The sequence below is a fragment of the Carlito syrichta genome, unplaced genomic scaffold (assembly GCF_000164805.1).
Source record: "Carlito syrichta isolate Samal-C Ts95f unplaced genomic scaffold, Tarsius_syrichta-2.0.1 Scaffold302860, whole genome shotgun sequence".
In the NCBI taxonomy this organism is placed as follows: domain Eukaryota; kingdom Metazoa; phylum Chordata; class Mammalia; order Primates; family Tarsiidae; genus Carlito; species Carlito syrichta.
In genome coordinates, this window is record NW_007246956.1 from 294,173 (window position 1) to 315,278 (window position 21,106).

At 40.8% G+C, this 21,106-nt stretch overlaps 1 protein-coding gene across 1 annotated transcript in view; it reads left to right on the plus strand.

The window, feature by feature from the left end:
* The window catches only part of TSHR (thyroid stimulating hormone receptor), a 200,733-nt gene that overhangs the window by 129,528 nt on the left and 50,099 nt on the right, over positions 1–21,106 (plus strand). The window contains exons 4-7 of the mRNA XM_008057190.1: positions 2,396–2,470; positions 5,166–5,240; positions 7,744–7,821; positions 11,166–11,234. Of these exons, the coding sequence (XP_008055381.1) occupies positions 2,396–2,470; positions 5,166–5,240; positions 7,744–7,821; positions 11,166–11,234 (297 nt within the window). The remainder of the gene's footprint in view (positions 1–2,395; positions 2,471–5,165; positions 5,241–7,743; positions 7,822–11,165; positions 11,235–21,106) is intronic.

Below are 21,106 nucleotides of genomic sequence, written 5' to 3' on the forward strand. Positions count from 1 at the left end.
TTTTTTTTTTATTGTAGAGATGAGGGCTCGCCAAGTTGCCCAGGCGGGTCTCGAACCCGCTGACTCAGGCCAGCCACTCACCTCAGCCTCCCAAAGCGCAGGATTATAGGCTGAGCCACCAAGCCCGGCTAGATTATTTTTTAAATGTTTAATTTTGTTAGGTTGTAACACCTCCAACCCCAAGTCCTTGATGTCTGTTCTAGCTTTCATTCTCCTTATGAAAATTGTTAGGTCTCAAAATGTTAGATCTGGGAGGATTGTGTTCAGTGAGCCAGTGTGCTGAGCCAGTAGTGCAGGTAAGATGCAAAGAATTGCACAGAAATTAGATTAGAAAATATGGCTTATTTACAAAGCAGATCAGAGTGAGAGAAAAAGGGGTCCACCTCCCCCCAGATTGGGGTGAGGGCTAGAGCTTACAGAGAAGTATGGAGGCGGCTGTTTGAGATGGAATGCATTTTGAACCTTTCCCTTGATGAGGACAGGTCATTAAGGTGACTGGGTAGTGGTTTGTTTTATGTCATCACAAAGGAACTGATAAGCACAGGCACTGTGGATGGCAGGCAGATGGGTGGGCTAGTCATATAACTATTACCATGGTGATGAGGTCTGTGTTACATAGATGACAGAGGGCTGCTTTTTGAGATGGGGTCTGTCTGTGTCGCATAGGTCATACTGGTTCTTTATGGCTAAAAGACAAACCTGGAGTAGAAAAATAAACAGTACAAAGCAGCCTTGGGGAAGGGGTTATAAATGATCAGTAGCTAATGACTAGAAGATAAATTAAAGTGAACTGCTAGAAAAACATGACAAAGCAAAGCAATGTTAAAAATGACTGCACTTTAGTTAAATATTTCATTGAATCATTCCATTTTGGCATTTTACCCTTTCAAAAATAATAATAAAGCCATCATTTATGGAGCCCTCAATGGGTGAGGGCCACCATAGAATCCCTTATAGATGTTATTTAATCCTCATAAGAGCCCTATGAAAGAGGGGTTAATTGTCTTTATTTTACAGGTAAGGAAACTATGGCTCAAAGAGGTCAAGAGGTGGTGAGCCAAGATTGTATCCCAGGTCCATCTGACTATTCATCACTAAAAAGGAGCAAACTACTGATACATGTTATAGATATCATGCAAAATAAAAGACACAAAAGACTACATATCATGATTCTATTTATATAAAATGTTTACACAAGGCAAATTTATAAAGATAGACACCAGATCAGTGGTTTCTAGGCATAAAGGAGGGAGTGGGAATTAACTGCAAATGGGCATATTGTTACTTTTGTCATTGTTAGAAATGCTCTAAAACTCTGATGATGGTTGTCCAAGTATCCTGGCCAAGGCTATAAATTTATGAAAAATCAATGAACTGTATATCTACAATGCATGAATTTTATTGACTGTAAACTCTCCTTCTATGTAACTGTTTTCAAAAAATTGCAGAGGTCAGATTCTAAGCTTTCCAGTTGGTACTACCAATGACTGGATGAAGGTCCCTTTGGGATTCAAGCCTCAAGTGCCATCCCTAAGGAGAAAGGTTACAGGTCATACTGGGTTTTTACAAACTCTTCATATAAGCATAGGGAGTAGTACCTTTAAACTCTTTGAGTCAGTTTACCTATGTTGAATATATTTCATTTAAACAGTGAGAGTTCATTTCTAACAGTCACTAATTTCACTAATGCTAACTGACTCCATATCAGCATGTGTATAAACCTAAGTTTGTGATTTACAGACACACATGCCACCACCATATTTGTGGAAGAGTCTTAAAGTGCTGACATCACAAAATAAACCCAAGTGAACTGTAAACAATCACTACCTCCATGACTTCTGAAATAGTAAAGACAGAGCCTTGCTGCCTGTCTTACTGTATGTATATGCTTCAGCATATAATTCCCTCAATATCCCACTCCAGTGCTCCTTGTCTCGGCTAGAATACTTGCTATTCCCAATAATAAAGACATGTGTCCTCAACTCCTCACCAAACCATTTAGGGAGTTTTTCTTTTGTATCTAAATCTAAAAGGAAATATTTGTGGGCCTAACCCTGAATTGTACCCCACATCTTTAAAATAAAAAATTAAGTAAATAAATAAATCTAAAAGGAAAAAAATAACTCTGAAACTACAAGCAAGAGAAATAGCCCATAAATTCAAATGGACTAAAAACCAAATCACTGATGCAAGATAGTTGGACAGTCACTGTGTCCTAGTGAGGAACCAGGAGTAATTTATTGTTCACACCAGCTCCTGGCAGGAACAGTCCTAGCAGCACCACATAAATACATGTTCTTCTCATGAATATCTGTTGAACCTGATTCATGTTGTTTTATTTTAATTTTTAAAAATGGATGCATTATGGTAACTGTGTTTCTTGTGCCTTATACAGAGAAATTCGGAATACCAGAAGTTTAACTTATATAGATCCTGATGCCCTCAAAGAGCTCCCCCTCCTAAAGTTTCTGTAAGTATTAACTTCTCTTCCGTCTCCTTTTTTTGGGGGGTGGTGAATTTTAATGCTGTCGTCTGCCAGGACTCTTATCCTAGGATGATATGGTCCAAGGTCATTTTAATGGTGTACAACCTAGGTTGGGGACAAGGTGTCAGGTGAAATAGACAACATTTTAGAAACCTATTCAAAAGTCAGCCAATGGTGCTGGAACCAGCGACCTGCTCCAAAAAATGTGAGGAAGAAAATGCCATCTTGTATATATAATCTTAAATGTAATATCACAGAAAACAAAACAAAATCCTGGGAGCCAACTGTCAATGTTGTTTGGAAATTAGTATAACAATATTAGAGTGACTATTACACAGCAAAAACAAAAAGCCACATTGAGGGCAGAAGGACAAAAACAGAAGGGACAGTATTTACTGCTTTGCTTCGGTCACACCTTATGAGCTGACTCCGTGAGTGCAGGGACCCACATTTTTGTTCCCTGATTCGTCTTTACTGCCTAGCACATTGTAGGTATTCAGTAAAAACGTGTTCTGTAGATGCGTATGTAGGATCTCAGTCTTTCTAGGTACCAGCTGGAAGAATCCGTGTCCCTGCTTGTATGCATTCTAAAAATTAGAAAACAAAAACAACATAAGGAAGAAAACCAAAACAAAACAATCCCAATATCCAGAAATAAGCACTATGAACATTTCATTTTTATCCAGGTCTTTAAAATAAATGTGCTTTAAAATAAAATATATCCATAGATAGCTTATACATCTTTAAGGATGAATAGAAGTTATCCATGAAAATGAAGGGGAAGGGTAGAAGAGAAATGGAACTGAATAAAAGGGCATGATAGAAACATGAAGGTAGGGAACCACATGGCTTATTTGGGGAGCTAAATATAGTTGCATATTGAAGAGGTGGAAGTGGGAGATGCCAGGAGAACAGAAGAGGATGCTGATGAGATATGAACTTGAAAGGATGTCCGGCAACCCATAAATCTCATGGGGCAAGGACAATCACTCTTCTTAAGGACTTTGAGTTTCAAATCAATAACTCTTTGATGTGATGATCTCCTGCTATGTACAAAGCTCTGTAGAGAACACATGGGATCCTAAGATACTGTCCTTGCCTTCAAGAAGCGTATAATCTAGTTGGGGAGATATTGTATATGAAATTGAAAAGTTCTTCTCCTATAAGAGAATAATGGAAAGTGACAAATGAGAGGTGTTGGGGAGAGGTTCAGGTAATTAGAGGAAACATCAAAAAGAAGGGCTTTGTTTGGGGTTTTTCAAGAGTAGAAAGGTCTAAGTATATGATGCCTACTGGACTCTTGGGCCTTTTTCTTCTCCTATTCTTCCACGTGAACCCCTATTGCAGTTGAACTAGCTTGTTTACTGTACTTCAAATACTTATGTAATCTCTTCTCTCTCCTTTGTTATCTGGAATGTCCCCTTTGCTCATTTTGAGACCGCTGGCTCCAGCTGCCTCTTCAAATCTTGTCTCTTTCCCTCTAGAATTTGCCTTAGCAGATGTATCAAACTAGTTTTTCCACTAGAAGACTTTTTCTCAAGCTTTACTGAGTAGAATCTATATCTCACCCTACCCCATGCCAAGCCTCTCAAAAAAAAAAAAAAAAAAAAGGTCGGGCTCGGTGGCTCAGCCTGTAATCCCGCGCCTTTGGGAGGCTGAGGTGAATGGATTGCCTGAGGCCACGGGTTCAAGACCCGCCTGGGCAGCGAGACCTCATCTCTACAATAAATCAAAAAATCAGCCTAGTGTGGTAGCGCATGCCTATAATTCCGGCTACTTGAAAGGCTGAGGTGGAAGGATCGCCAGAGCCCAGCAGGTCGAGGCTGCGGTGGCCGGGAGCGGCCACTGCACTCCAGTATGGGCAACAGAGTGAGACTCCAACTCAAAAAAAAAAAAAATCTGCTTCTACTATCTGCATCCTAGTTGCTGCCACAAATGTTAAGCCAACTGAATCTGGGGGGCATCCAGAACCTGAGAACTTTGGGTTCATGCTGTTTTATGCACATCTTTTAATCTTGGCATTTTCCCCTGGATATCATACTCTAGGGAAGGAAAAGACTGATTTCCTTCCTTTTCTGAATATATTTTTTTTAATGGTATAGCTGCAATGTTGCTCTCAGGTCACTGCTGTGGGAAAGCCATTCTTGGCAAAATAATAACAAATATATAGAGTTTGAAAGAGGAAGCCTGGTTTAGAGTTGGGTAATCATATCTTCCTCTACCACCCACCAACACACACATAATATCCTCCAATTAAAGCAAAAAAATCTCTCTCTGTCTCTCTCTCACACACACAACACGTGTGCACATGCACATGCGCGCACGCACACACACACACACACACACACACACCCACACACACACACCCACACACACACCCACACACACACACACAAGAAACTTGAATTTATATTTCTAGGAATCCCACTTGGTTCCAAAATTCCCCACAGTATTCTAAGCAAAACAGATGTATTGACACTAGTGCACTGGATTAATTATTATGCCTTGAGGGAACATTATCCCTCCAAGAGTCAGGACTTGCTCACAGTCGCTCAGATACTTAGTGGAGGAGTTAGGATTTGCCTCAGAACCCATGCTTTCAGCTGTTGCATTATTCTACTTGCTACGTGTTGATTTTCTTACCTAAATTTGGTCCTTTTTTCTTTTACCATTAATTTAGTGGCATTTTCAACACTGGACTTAGAGTATTCCCTGACCTGACCAAAGTTTATTCCACTGATGTATTCTTTATACTGTAAGTATGCACACATGCAGTGTTTGGCAATATTTTGTTTGTCACTAACAAGAATTAGGGTACAGCCATGGGGATTAGTTTAAGCCAAGGAAAGCACTGTTTCAAGGAGAAAGAGGTGATAAGTTGTGACTTCATTGGTGGCTGAAGTAAGGCAGGGACTGGGAAATTGTCATTGGGTTTAGTAATGTAGAGCATTGGTGACCCTGACAAGAACTGTTCCAGTGGAGTGGTGGACCTTGGCAAGTCTGATTGGAGTAGACTCAAGAAAGAATTGGAGCAGGAGAATCAGAGAAAGTAACCATAAAAAACTCAGAAAATATCTCAGCAGTTGGACTATATCAGGTCAATAGAAAATATTTTGTTAGGGTGTTTTTGTTTTTAAATGGCAGAAATTATAGAATGTTGGTTTGCCAATGGGAACGGTTAAATAGAAGGAATATTTGATGATAACAATGGTACCTTATTTTTCATATAGTTTTTATATTTGCATAAATTTAAGGAGTACAAGTGTAATTTTGATACATGGATATACTGCACAGTGGTGAAGTCTGGGCTTTCAGTATATTCATTACCCAAATGGTGTACATTGTACCCATTAAGTAAGTTCTCGTCACCCACTCCTTCTGCCTCTCCACTCCCCAGAGTCTCCAATGTCCATCATTCTACAGTCTATGTCCATGTATACACATCATTTAGCTCCCACTTACAAGTGAGAATGTTTTCATATAGTTTGTCATAGGTTTTTAAACACTTTTCCGTGCGTCACCTTTGCTCCACTCCACCTCATGACACAAAAGGAAGTTACTGCTTTTCCATTTACAAATGAGAAAACTGAAGCATAGAAAACCTCAGTGATTTTGGCTGAGCAGGGTCCTAAGGAGCAGTCAGGGGTGGTGCTCAAATTACTTCCTCTGATTTCTGATTGACAGCCTGTGCTCTATTTCAAAATCTGTGACATACCTTAATTGTCTCACCTAATTGTACAGGAGGGAAAGGACATATGCTGAGGGAATCACAAGTTGAGTCTACACTGCACAGTCAGCCGAAGGTGGAGTCATAGTCTCTAAATTCTTGAAGTTTTGCTAGGGAAATAAAAAATGAATCATACTCCTATGCTGCAGAAGAGTTCTATTCAAAATATTGGCCAGGCTTGGTGGTTCAGCCTGTAATCCTAACACTTTGAGAGGCCAAGGCAAGAGTATTGCCTGAGTCCATGGGTTCAAGACCAGCCTGGACAACTTGGTGAGCCCTCATCTCTACAATAAATAAAAAATTAACCAGGCATGGTAGTGTGCACCTGTAGTTTCAGCTACTTGGAAGGCTGAGGTGGAAGGATCGCCAGAGCCCAGCAGGTCGAGGCTGCAGTGGCCGTGAGTATGTCACAGCACTCCAGCACTCCAGCACTTCACCCTGGGTGACAGAGTGAGACTCCAACTCAATATATATATATTATTATTTTAATATATATATGCAGTCTTCCAGGAACTGGATGGGCATAGAAAGTTTTTCCAGGAGCATCTGCCTGGCAGAGTTTTGCAAGTGGAGGACATTTTTTTTTTTTTAGCTTTTCTATTTATTTGTTTGTTTGTTTGATTACAGAGATGTGGGGTACACTTCAGGATTAGGTATATAAACATTAATCATGCAGGTACTCTTGTAGATGAGGTATGCCCCTGCCTCCCCTAACAGTTTCCCTCAACTGCCAATCCCACCCCCTCCCCTGACTGTTTTCCACTACTGCCAATCACTTTCTTATAGCATTATAATTGTTCAAGATCCATTTATGAGTAAGAACATATGGAACTCAGTTCTTTGTTTCTGTGATAAATCACTGAGTATGATAGACTCCAAATCCATCCAAGTTGCTGCAAATTCCATATATTTGTCCTTCTTTATGGCTGCGTTATATTCCATTGTGTATATGTACCACATTTTTTTTAACCAGTCCAGCTTTGATGGGCAACACGGTTGGTTCCATGTTTTTGCTATTGTGAATAGAGCTGCAACAAACATATGTGTGCAGGTATCTTATCATAGAATGAATTGAGTTGTGGAGGACATTTTAATAGTACTCATGAAATCCATTGATCCCTTTCTCCCAATCTAAAGGTTCCATGCACATAGAAAACTCGAGTTGTTATAGACAAAGTGTCTCAGAGTCAGGAAAATCCTCTGAGGTCCATCTGCTTCCCTTGAGATGAGGACTAAATCCATGACCTCAGCCCACACCCAAAGCTTACTTGCTGACTGTGCACTTGGGGACCTCGGCCCACACCCAAAGTTCACTTGCTGACTGTGCACTTGGGCTCAGGGTACATGGCCGTCTAAGACAGCTCTCACCACCTCATGGAACCTCTGAACCACCAGTGGCTCACAAGTGTTGATGACACTTAAAAATAAATAAGATTTGTACTGTGTTCAAGTACTAAGTCAAGTGCAAGAGCCCAACTCCGGAAGGAAAGCATTTTTTTTTATCAAGTGTATCTGTCCCTCTCTCTTGCAGTGAAATTACAGACAACCCTTACGTGACTTCAATCCCTGTGAATGCTTTTCGAGGACTGTGCAATGAAACCTTGACACTGTGAGTATTACTGATTCTACTCCTATCAACCACTAGATTTTGTCTTAGACCATTGTCACATTTTTACAGACCATCCAAGAACTACACTGCCTTATTATATGTACTCTATAGTCTACAAAGAAGTTCACATAATTAAACAAGAGTATCACCTTATGGAATGGATGGTACTCTGTAGACTACTAAAAGGTTTAAGTAGCAAGATAAGTGGATTCCCCTATGGAAGAGATTGATACAGTTTTTACGTAAAGGGTCACTTAGGCTTTACAGACCAGATGGCCTCAATAGCAACTGTTCAACTCTGCCAAAGTAGCCATTCTAAATACGTATACAGATGAGCATGGCGGTGTTCCAAAAAACTTTATTTATACAAATAAGCAGTGGACCAGATCTGGCCTGTAGGCCTTATGGTACAGTATTGTGTATTCAAGTATCTCATTCTACAGGAGAAGGACCTGGGGTTTAAGCAAAGTTAAGTAGTGACTTTCCCAAGGTCACTGAGTTGGACAAGTGGTGCTATTAAGGGCTTTTCATTCTCTGCACTCACACTTCTACGCAGTTCTCACTATTTAGTAAACTCCTGTAAGGGGGTATTAAATAGAAAACATGGTGTTGCTACACAGCATCATTTTCTCAGAGATTAAATGGGCTCTGCTCTTTAGATGGTAACAAGTAGAGTCTTAATCAGGGATATTCACAAAATGTTCTAATGGAGAAGATCTAACAGAGGTATAAAAGGTAAATTAATTCTCCAAGCTGGTAGGAAAATTCCTCTCTTGTAGTATTAACCACAGAGTAGAGTTGGGTCTACCTTTGAAGAAGAATTCCCAGTACTGCTGTCCAAGTTCAGGCCCGGTGGAGTTTTTGCCTGGATTGGTATCCCAACTCCTTTTCTCTGCTCATACTGCGTCAGGGATGGGGGGTGGGGGATTTATCAAATACAAACCTGATTGAATTACTCTCCTGAAAAGTTGATCCAAGCCTCACACAATTCTTCAAAGGGCTCGTTTTCAAAAGCCATTCCAACTCTATCCATTTGGGGCTTATGAAGCTATCTCAACTTCTGGAAGTCTATCCACAGTGAGCATCTTCAGGGAATTCTCCTCACAACATGGGAAGAGCAGTCTGGAAAAGACAAGAGTCTCCTTCTCAGTCTCCATTTCTTTTTCTGCCCAGAAAAGACACATCCCCAAACCTCAAGGCCATTTACCCCCTCTATAAGGGTTTCTATTGTGCCTTATAGTGCTCATCGAGAGGAAACTTCTACATGCTAAGCTTCTTTATAGTAGACTTTAAACTTCTTTATAGTATTATGTGGTACCTTTACCTCTTGGCACTACTTTTCTAAGGACCTCATATCTCAAACAGTCCTTTTCAGTGAAAGCAGCTCATTGACCCAAACCCAGCATGGGGCCCAGAAGGCATTTCATAAACATCTGAGTGAGGAAACCCCATATTTTCTGACATGTAGAAGAGGGGATGGCATGGATTATTCATTATCTTTTCAGGTGATTATTTTTACATTTCTGCAAAACTCCTTGCTTCTCTGGAGCTCATGCTCAAAAAAGCTATCAGCATGAAAGGATACATGTTCCTATAGTAGACTGTATACTGATATTCTAGTAGGGGAAAGTTTCAATCAAAGTTTATAATCCTTCTTTCTATTTTCCCTTTTCAAGGCCTATTTGTTCATTATGAGTTGTAGTTCATCTCTGAAATGTAATTCAAGCAAAGAACATTTTTAATTTTGGGAAAATAAAAGTGTCAAATACACAATTATTACATCTTCATCAAAGAGTTCTAGTTCAGGAAAAATTGACTTATCCATTAGAGTTTCCTTAGCCTTTGTGCTTATTATGTAATTCTTTAAATATTACATAATAAGCAAAACAACAAAACCATGAGACTATTTCTCAGTTCCTCACAACTATATAGGATAAATCTACATTTTAGGATACCCCTTGACACGGTCATCTCATAAGTGTTCCTAAATGTGTTAAATAGATAGTTATTTGATCCTCCCGGCAACCTTTTAATTATGTATTATTATCATATTTTTAAAGCTAAAAATACTTAGGTCAAGACAGGTTGAGAAATTCTCAGAATTCTGAGAAATTTGGATTCTTCTGTATGCTCAACAGGCTACCAGAGCTCACAATGGTCCAATGACTGTAGTTTTCAAAGTTCCCTTATGACCGTCACTAGGAGTTCCTAACTGTGCCCGATTGTGGTCATGGCTGTCTTGTCTTCTCTTCATGCCAATAACCACCAATTAACTCCTATGCATTCCCACATAGCTGGGTGCTCCCAAGGCTGAGGCTTCTTCTCCCGCCGAAAGGGTGTGTGCTTTCGGTGGGTAGGAGGAATTGTATTCAAAGTCAAGGGATCCTGATTTTCAACAGTTCTAGACCAACGTGCTTTTGGCAAGTGACCTCTGTGTCTCAGTAACTCCACTAGGAAATGAAGGTGATAACATTCCAGACTGGCCCCGTGGAATCATTGTATGAATTAATTAATTGCAAAAACATAGCAACAAGCTAAAATATTCAAGTTTCCCTGTGATCCCAGCACTTTGGTGGCCGAAACAAGAGGGTTGCCTAAGCCTTGGAGTTCGGAACCACCTGGGCAACATGGCAAGACCTCATCTCCACAATATATAAAAAAATTAGCTGGGCATGGTGGCATGCACCTGTAGCCTCAGCTACTTGGAAGGTTGAGGTGGAAGGATTGCCTGAACCCAGGAGGTCGAAGCTGCCTGGGAGACAGAATGAGACTCTAACTCAGGAAGAAAAAAAAAAGGCTTCCACAAAAGGGCATGGTCTATCTACTTTCTTAGACTTGTCTATGAGGTTCCAATTAAATTCAGCCCACAACCATTCAGCACTTAATAAGCCTTGATAGATAAAATGCAAATGTGAGATAACATTTTAAATAAAAAAGTAGAAAGCCTATACATTCAAGATGTTCATCTTAAGAAATTTCAGTTACTCCTCTACTTTTGACATTGGGTTAACTATTACCTGAAACCCCTTTTTCTGAATATATATGGAACATTCTTTTAACATCCTTAATGGTGGCAATCTTTGTTCCTCAAAGAAAATCTGCTTCTGAAAAACAGCTGAAATTTACTAGGAGCTAAGTCTGGAGAATGGGCATTCAGATTAAGCAATATTATCCTGTGTCTCAAACAAGGTGCACTGTAAAGTTTTCTTGTGGGGCACATATGTGAGACCTGTAAAACCTCTACGTACACTTCTGACACTGAGGAAATGAAACCCAATAGTTCAGAAAAGGGCCAGCACCCCTTCTCATAGGTCACTGATTTCTCCTCTCTCTTTTGGTTATAGGAAGCTGTACAACAATGGCTTTACTTCAATCCAAGGACATGCTTTCAATGGGACAAAGCTGGATGCTGTGTAAGTCAAGGAAAACCATGGAAATAGTCACCTCCATTGACCCTCAGAAGGACCATCCTGCGGGTCTGAATTCTGTTGAGATAGGATCCAACAAAGGATCCTCAGTCTCAAAGTTAGTGTGACCAACACAAGCATAACGTAAATGAACTCAGAAGGGGCCCACTTTAGAGGACATTAAACATTGGCTCCGATTTGAAATCCCAAAGTTTTTATCATTGGGGGGGAGGTGTGTGTAAGTAAATGTTCATCTACTATGTACATAAAGTAAAAGTGTATCTTTCATGAAGCCCAAAGTCTTTCAGGAAAATAAGACTTCTCTTTTAGTTCTTTCTGATATGTTTTTGGGAAAGATGTCAGTTTTTCTTTGATTCACTCAGACATAGCTGGCAAACATATCCAACTTCTGCCTTTTCAAAAAATAAATAATGCTCATAACAGCTGAAATAACAAATGACAGACTTGGTGTTTGATGTGTGTTAGCACTTCTTAAGTATTTCTTTAACACGTTTTTTTCTATTTCAGATATTCTATTTGTTTATTTTTTCAAATTTACTTACTTATTTTGTAATTCCATCTTTTTTCCCCTTTTAAAATATCAGACATCGTTAGTTCATATTCCAGAAATGATCACTGAAAACAGCCAGGCTCAGTGGCTCAGCCTGTAATCCCAGCGCTTTGGGAGGCTGAGGTGAGTGGATTGCCTGAGCCCGCGGGTTTGAGACCCACCTGGGCAACTTGGCAAGACCTCATCTCTACAATAAATCAAAAATTAGCTGGGTGTAGTAGCGCGCGCCTATAGTTCCGGCTACTCGGAAGGCTGAGGTGGAAGAATCGCTGGAGCCCAGCAGGTCGAGGCTGCAGTGGCTGGGAGCGGCCACTGCACTCCAGTCTGGGTGACAGAGTGAGACTCCAACTCAAAAAAAAAAAAAAAAAAAAAAAAGAAAACTCTGAAGGCCTTATGATTATAAAGCATTTGGGTGGTGAAATGCATCTCAAACTTAACCAGGCACAGACCATCTGGGGAGTCATATCAAAATACAGAATCTGACTCAGGAGATCTGGGTAAACCTCAGGATTATGTATTTCTTTTCTTTTCTTTTTCTTGTTTAAATTGGAGTGTCACTGTCACCCAGGCTGGAGAGCAATGGCACCCTCCTGGCCACCACAACCTCCACCTGCTGGGCTCAGGCGATCCTTCTGCCTCAGCCTTCCAAGTAGCTGGAACTACAGGCACATGCCACCATGATCAGCTAATTTTTTGATTTATTGTAGAGATGAGGGAGGTCTCGCCAAGTTGTCCAGGCTGGTCTCGAACCCCTGGGCTCAGGCAATCCTCTCACTTCGGCCTCCCACAGTGATGGGATTATAGACATGAGCCACCGAACCCAGCCTGGGATTTTGTATTTCTTTTGCTTTTTTTTTTTTGAGTTGGAGTCTCACTCCGTCGCCCAGACTGGAGTGCAGTGGCCGCTCCTGGCCACCGCAGCCTCGACCTACTGGGCTCCGGTGATCCTTCTGCCTCAGCCTTCCAGTTAGCTGGAACTACTGGAGCACACTACCACGTCAGGCTAATTTTTTTTATTTTTTGTAGAGATGAGGTCTCGACAAGTTGCCCAGGCAGGTCTTGAACCCGCGGGCTCAGGCAATCCACTCACCTAGGCCTCCCAAAGTGCGGAATTATAGGCTGAGCCACCAAGCCCAGCTGGGATTCTGTATTTCTAACAAACCCCCAGGTGATGCTGATATTGCTCGTTCATGACCCACACTTTAATCAGCAAGAGTGAAGTAGATAAACTGCACAACCATACTCAGTAACTCTGGATGGATGAAGTGATTTTGTTTGGTGGTCTGGTTAAAGGGTTAGGTGGTAGAATCTGGAATAATTCCATTTTTAAAGGATAAATGGTAATACATTTTGAGTGAGTTCTGGCATTTTGTTTTGTTGTTTAGAGACAAGGTCTTGCCAGGTTCGGTGGCTCAGCCTGTAATCTCGTGCCTTTGGGAGGCTGAGGTGAGTGGATTGCCTGAGCCCGCAGGTTCGAGACCCGCTTGGGCAGGTGAGACCTCATCTCTACAATAAAATCAAAAAGTCAGCCAGGCGTGGTGGCACGGGCTTGTAATTCCAGCTACTCAGAAGGCTGAGGCGGAAGGATCGCCGGAGCCCAGCAGGTCGAGGCTGCGGTGGCCGGGAGCGGCCACTGCACTCCAGTCTAGGTGACAGAGTGAGAATCCAACTCAAAAAAAAAAAGAAAAAGAGACAAGGTCTTACTCTGTCACCCAGGCTAGAGTGTAAGGGCATGACTTCAGTTTTGACCTCCTGGGCTTAAGCAATCAGCCTCCCAAGTAGTTGGGACTACAGGTATATTCTACCATCTAATTTTTAAAAAATTTTTGTGGAGACAAGGAGCTCACTATATTGTCCAGGCTGGTCTTGAACTCCTAACCTCAAGCAATCCTCCTGCTGTGGTCTCCCAAAGTGCTGAGATTACAGGCATAAGCCACTACACTTGGCCCTTTGAGTTCTGTTTGAAGTATATTCTCTTTGCCAGGCTTTAGTGCTTCCTACTCTAGTCTTTACCAAATGAAGAGTTAGAGTACTGTTCTCTCAATTTCCTGCTTGCAGGGTCATTATGGTTTATTTCAATCATTTTTTAAAATGCATAATTAAAGGAGAAGTCTACAAAGACTCTATAGAGTAACATAAATGCTTTCACATGAAAGTTATCTACAGAATGGGAGAGACCCTCCTTCCATTTTAACTTTATCATACTACTCTCACACAATCCTTCATTTACTTGTCAACACATGCATTAAACACCTTCATTTACTTGTCAACAATGTGATAGGCACTGGTAGTTCAAAGAAGAACAAGAGCAATGTCACTGCCCACACTGACATACATTCAGGTGAAGTCAACTCAAGGGCAGCTATATCAAGGGTCAAAGTGCATTAGGGAGAAATCTATCCAATCCAAAATATGCATCTCAGAAAATAACAGAATGCTAAACAATAAATAACAATCAGCCTCCTTGTTTAGAGATACAAGCAGGATTTTCTCTAGGTTTATCCCATCATTTCTTTTTTTCTTTTTTTTTTTTGAGTTGGAGTCTCACTCTGTCGCCCAGTCTGGAGTGCAGTGGCCACTCCCGATCACTGCAGCCTTGACCTGCTGGGCTCCGGTGATCCTTCCGCCTCAGCCTTCCGAGTAGCCGGAATTACAGGCATACGCTACCACGCCCGGCTGATTTTTTGATTTATTGTAGAGATGAGGTCTCACTGCCCAGGTGGGTCTTGAACCCACGGGCTCAGGCAATCCACTCACCTCAGCCTCCCAAAGGCGCGGGATTACAGGTTGAGCCACCGAGCCCGGCTCATCATTTCTTAATTATTATCATTTAACTTTAGTATTACATAAATTTCACCAAATATTTTCCTTTGAAAGTTATGATGAATTACAAACTTTTCATTTTGATAAAGTCCAGTTCATCTTTATTTTTCTTTTGTATTATTCATCACAGCCAAAAAGTGGATAAAATCAAAATATCCATCAGCTGACGAATAAACAAACGTGCGATATAGTCATCTAAAAAGAGATGAAATACTAGTACATGCTACAACATGGAAGAATCTGAAAAGCATTATGATGCTAAGTGAAAAAAAGCCAGTCACAAAGATTCAATATTTATTAATTGTTCAGAATAGTAAATAGAGATAGCAAATCGATTAGTAGTTGCATGGGGCTAGGGCTGGAGACAGGAATGGGAAATGATGGCTAAAGGACATAGGGATTCTTCTAGTGATAATAAAAATGTTCTAAAATTTAAAAAAAAAAAAGTTATGATGACCTTTAATCATTTTCCAAATTCAAATTTTCTATGAATGAGGTGGAATATTGGGACTTCTTAAAATAAATAAGCTAGTCTGTAGGTACTTAGGGCATAAAGATTTCGGGAGACTGTCATGTAGTTCTAGACATCGAGAGCATCAAGAGGTTATCATTGAGGCAACAGAGAACCACATCAGCAGGAGCAGGGGCAAGACTAGTGAAGAAACCTTCAACCAGGGAAACCAGGCTCCCGAATTCAATGTGTCCAAATGATGCTTGCCTGAACCAAAACTTTCTTCCCCAAATGCTGGATTAAAAAAAGAACCTAACACCTTGGATATAGGGTAATTAATTCCTAAAACTTTATATTTTTCCACAAGCAAAGGATTTTGGAGAGCAAGATAAGGAGCTATGCTTCAAATTATTTGCTTCTTTATCCTGCCATATTTAGTCATTGAAAGGTACAACACTCAAACACTCTCAATTATCTTTTTTTTTTCAGGACAGAGATTTGGAGTATGAAATTCAGACCTTAAGGTCTACAAAGCAATGGATCTCTATATTGGCTACAAGTTGGGATCACCAGGGGAGTTTTGAAAGCACTGATGCCTAGGTTTTGCCACCAGACATTCTCAGTGTAGCCAGGGTAATGAGAATTTTAAAATCTCTCCAAGTGAGTTCAATGTAGAGCAAAAATCAAAAGCCACTGCTGTGGAATACATATCATTCTTCTTATTTAATTGTCACATTTTACATATGAGGGGAATGAAGCCCAATGAGCACACGTGGCTTTTTTTTAAACATGGATTTTATAATTTGATAGAGCTGTTTAGTGTCTGAGTCAAAGTCAAGACCTAGATTCCCTGATCCAGGACTCTTTTCCCTGCCTTCTGTTGGGATTCATCACTGCTAAGCTTTCAACCACCACCAACTTATGGACACCCAACCCCTCTGGCCAGTACTACTTGTTTTTTGGCTCTGGAGATTGTTTAGACATCTTAGGTCAGTTCATCAAAGGCATTAAATACAGAAGTTAAACTGTCTTACACCTGAAACGAATGGGATCCTGTGAGAGAAGGGAGGTAACTCATAACTCAAGGCATAACCAGAAGTGTCAGAGGACAGCAACACCAAGCAACAGTGTCATTAGTTTGTGAGAACCTGACTTTACCAATGCAGCAAGGCCACCATTTCAGGGAGCATCCAGAGGAAGTCTGAGTAAGGGATAATTTGATGCAAAGGTTGGGATGGTAAAATGTTATTAAATTCAAACTGGGCTTGATATTAGGCCAGGTATATTGACTATTCTGCTTTAAAACATCCTCCTGCTCATAATTGGCCTCCTGGTCATGTCTAGAAAACTCTGTAAAGACTTTAAGAGATTTTCTTTCTTTTCTTTTTTTTTGAGTTGGAGTCTCACTTTGTCACCCAGACTGGAGTGCAGTGGCCGCTCCCGGCCACCGCAGCCTTGACCTGCTGGGCTCCAGCGATCCTTCCGCCTCAGCCTTCCAAGTAGCTGGAACTACGGGTGCACACTACCACGCCCGGCTAATTTTTAATTTATTGTAGAGATGAGGTCTAGCCAAGTTGCCCGGGTGGGTCTCAAACCCGCGGGCTCAGGCAATCCACTCACCTCAGCCTCCCAAAGCACGGGATTACAGGCTGAGCCACTGAGCCCGGCAAGAGATTCTCAAAAGAGGTCTTCTGTGCTAAGTGGATCTCAGTGTAAGTCTAGCAGTCTATTATTTTATGGCTTTGGCCATAAAATCAGTCACAGACTATCAAAAGAGCTTAGAGACATTTTTTATCAAAAGAATGAAAACACTAACTAGGGGACAATAATTTCAATCACAGCTTCTCAACCTTCGTAATAAGAGAAGGGATGGGGGAAGTGAGCTGTTTCTTCAACTCTTTTTCCCTTGGTAAGTTAATGGGTATTACTTTTAAAAAGCAATTCACCATCTTATAAAGTTAAGCAAAATATATAGGTGGACGTGTTAGGTGTCTTGATAGAACCATTTGAATTACTAGTATTGAAGCGAGAGCTACAATATGCCAAGCTTCCAGGCAGCTCTCAGTTCTAGGAACATTCTACTGGTCTGGTGTCCCACAGAACGCTCTCTGGGGAATATTACTTCTTGGAGATAGGAAAAACTAAAGTTATCTTTTACGCCCACACCCTCAGCACTTCTGACACCAAATGTGTGGAGGTTTTTTTCACACACCAATCCAACGGGCATCAGCTGGGTGTCCTACAAGTTAACTCAATTCTGACACTACCTGGAGACAGCATCAGATCCCACAGGTTAAGGGCTCAGCCCCCACAAGACTACCCCATAGTTCAGGTGCCAACCACAGGCCCCTGGTTGTGGCTGTACTTCTGAATAACTGGCTGTACTTCGAAGTTCCCACAGCTTCCTGCTCAGTTCAGTTAATTTGCTAGAGCGACTCACAGAACTGGAGGAAATTTTTACTTACTTTAAAAGATATTGCAAAGAAATAAGATCAAGAGATGCATAGGACAAGGCATATGGGAAGGATGCAGAGCTACCATGCCCTTTCTGGGCATGCCAACCTTCAGGCACCTCCACTTGTACCTTGACTACCTTCCAGCTATCTGGAAGTGCACTCAAGCCCTCTCCTTTTGGGTTTTATGGAGGTTTCATTGCATAGGCATGATTGATTACATCGTTGATCATTGGCAACCAACTCAATCCTCAGCTCCTCTCTCCTCTCTGTAGGTTGTGGGGGTGGAGCTGACAGTCCCAACCTTCTAAACATTCCTTGACCTTTCTGAACACCAGCCCCCATCCTGAAACTACCCAGGGTTTGCTAGTCACCAGTTATTCACTATCATAAGAAAAGATACTCTTCACTCCAGAGATTCCAAGGGTTTTAGGAGCTGTGTGCCAGGTAGTGAGAGGAAGACTAATATATATTTCACAATATCACAATGCTGAGGAAGAATCTTCTGATATATCATCTGGTTGGGAGGCAGATAAGTTTAATAAGGTTTATTCTAGAGGCAGCCTGTGGAGATTCTAAGAACTAGTAAAGGTTTCAGAGCATTGGATGGTCCTCTGAAATTCAACCTATGAAAAGAGCACAGTACGTCCTTACTTAAAGTCCTTGATCAGTTCTTGGAAACTGAGACTTAAAACGAAAAGACATATAATGAAACCAATTTTTCCCATAGGTTAATTTATATAAACAAAAGTTAAGTTCCTATGACATATTTCTGGTCACAAACATCACCAAACTTCTAAATAAAGACCAAAGCACAGCCAGGCACAGGGTGGCTCACATCTGTAATCCCAGCACTTCGGGAGGCCAAGGCAGGAGGATTGCTTGAGCCCAGAAGTTTGACACCAGCATAGGCAACATAGTAAGACCTCATCTTTACAAAAAATAAAAAACTTAGCCAGTCATGGTGGCATGGGACTGTAGTCCTGGCTACTCAGGAGGCTGAGGTGGAAGGAACATCTGAGCCCAGGAGGTCAAAACTGTGGTGATCAGACCACTGCACTATTTATAATATATATATTACATAATACATATATATATAATATATATAAAAATATAACAGATAACTATTTATCCTGTTATTCTAGTTCAGAGTTGCAAGTGGCTGAAGTTTATACCAGCAGCTCAAGGCACAAGGTGGGAATCAGACCTGGACAGGATACAATCGCCTCACAGGGCGTACTTACTCAGACTGGGACCATGCAGACACATCACTGAACCTAACATGCACATCTTTGGGATATGGGAGGAAACTGGAGTAGCCAGAGAAAACCCACGCAGACACAGGGAGAACTGTCAGCTCCGTTCACACACACAGTGACGCTATTCTCATCAACATTAAGACAAAACAACGTTGAATGAAATTATGTCATTCAAGGACCTCTTATATATAGAGAAAGACTCTACCTTCCCATCAGCTTTCTCCTCAGCCCACATCATGGGCTCTGGCTTATGACAGCATTATTCTATTGGACACAATGGATTTCAGTTCCCTGATACCCTGACTTATTATCTCTTGAAACATAGGGAAAAAATCAGTGTATTATTTCACAATACTTTTTGACATTTGCATGTTTAGTATTAAAGTTATTTGGAAGAGATTAACACATATGAGAAATATTTCTTAGTTAAGAATCATTTGTTTCTTGGTTTCTGAAAGTCTAGATCAGGGGTCAGTAGACTTTTTCCGGGAAGGGAAATATTTTGGGCTTTGTGGGACATATGGTCTTAGTTGCAACTACTTAACTCTGCCATTGTAGTGTGAAAGCAGTCATAGACCATATATAAACAAATGAGTGTGGTTATGTTCCAATAAAGCTTTATTTATGAAAACAGGGGAAAGGCAGGATTTCACTGGAGGGTAATAATTTGCAGACATCTAGATAAACGTATTCAGTGAGGATGACCATTGCATGGTGAAATATGTAGTCTCTTTCTCCCGGTTCCTGGTAAGGGTTAGAGGGCAAGTATGGAAGATAAGAAGTATCTGGATAAAAATATTTCGGGTTAGAAAGTACAGATCCAATCATAATAGAAAACAAAGATCTTTTTTTCAAATCCATGTTTTGAATCCAAACTGGATACTCTGCTCCTGTTATAAAACAAATGTTCCATCATTCTGCCCTGAGTTTCTGATTTTTAGTTGATGGAAATTTGTTTTTTCCTAGATGTAAGCACTTTGGTAAAAGGTATCACATAAATCCAATATAAAACCAAGACAATAGTCATGGTAGAAGCCCTGGGACTAGGGGAAGACAAGGATTGAGCGTTAGATGAAAGAAACAGGTCAAGTTTCCACAGTAATAATGAAACAGTATTTACTTTGTGTTTCTAACATAGGGATGTTGCTTTTGCTAATTGTGGTTTTTAAATGAAGGCAAACATATCACTCTCCTATCATTATCCTAATAGTTTTCAAGGATTGCACATGATGTGATCGCAATTTAGTGATTTCTCTAGAAGTGTGTTTGGATATCATTAGGTTCTTCTTTAAACAATGTGTATTCCAGAAAAAGCAATCATCTCCCATCATTTCACCTCATGACAATTTACTGAAATTAGCAGGTTTGACCTCATTTACACCCATTGTTTTTAGTGTAACTGAAAAACATAATTGCAGCCAAGTTGGACACATTCCACACTGAGTACAAGTGCTAAGGCCTCAGCAGCAGCTGAGTAATTAGTTAGGATTTCATGAAAATGATGGCAGATGTGTAAAAGCACATCATCCTGTGATTTCCTGTGGAGCCAAGCAGGTTGTCATCACTCAGATGTGAAATTAACAATAATACAAGCATGCCTTGCTCAACAGAAGTTGAACAGCACTCGGTCACAAGTCAAGTCACACATTCATTCTTTGGTACCTTGTTTCTATTCTCTCTTTCCACACAAGTTGCAGGGGGATATGTTACTTCTTGAAGAATGTCTGATCCTCTGTATTGTATGTTCTATGGTCAAACCATAGTACCAGCTAATATCTGATGGTAGACAATGGGCATGAACAAAAGAACCATTCTGATGTGCTAAGATCAATACACTAATTATTATTAACACAGAGTCAACACAACTAATGTGCTAATTAGCATCACACCTTAACTGATCAGAAGTAAAACACCACAGATCAGAGCCCTGGGAAAAGATGATGATGGAGAAGACTATATGATTGAGTAGGTTATTATTTCTCATGGAGGGACGGACTTGAACAGCTTGCAGGAGATGCTGTAAGCCTGCCTTTTCCCTGTACCTATTAAGGTATGAGCATTTTCTCACCTGGTGCCGTTTACAAACAGGTGTCCTGATTTCTGCTATGGAAGCGATTTTCATAGAGTAATCTAGCCTCTCTTTAGACAAACACAAGAGCTGGGTAGGAGTTTCCTTTAATTTTCTGAATTACCAGATCCATGGGAGGAAAACATAGTTCCCCACAGAAGTGTTCCCATGAGTCTTGTGTCATAATCAGGTGCCAGCCCAAGCTTCCCCCAAGGGGACTGTGAAAGCACAGGGTGAAGTCGGTGGCTCAGCC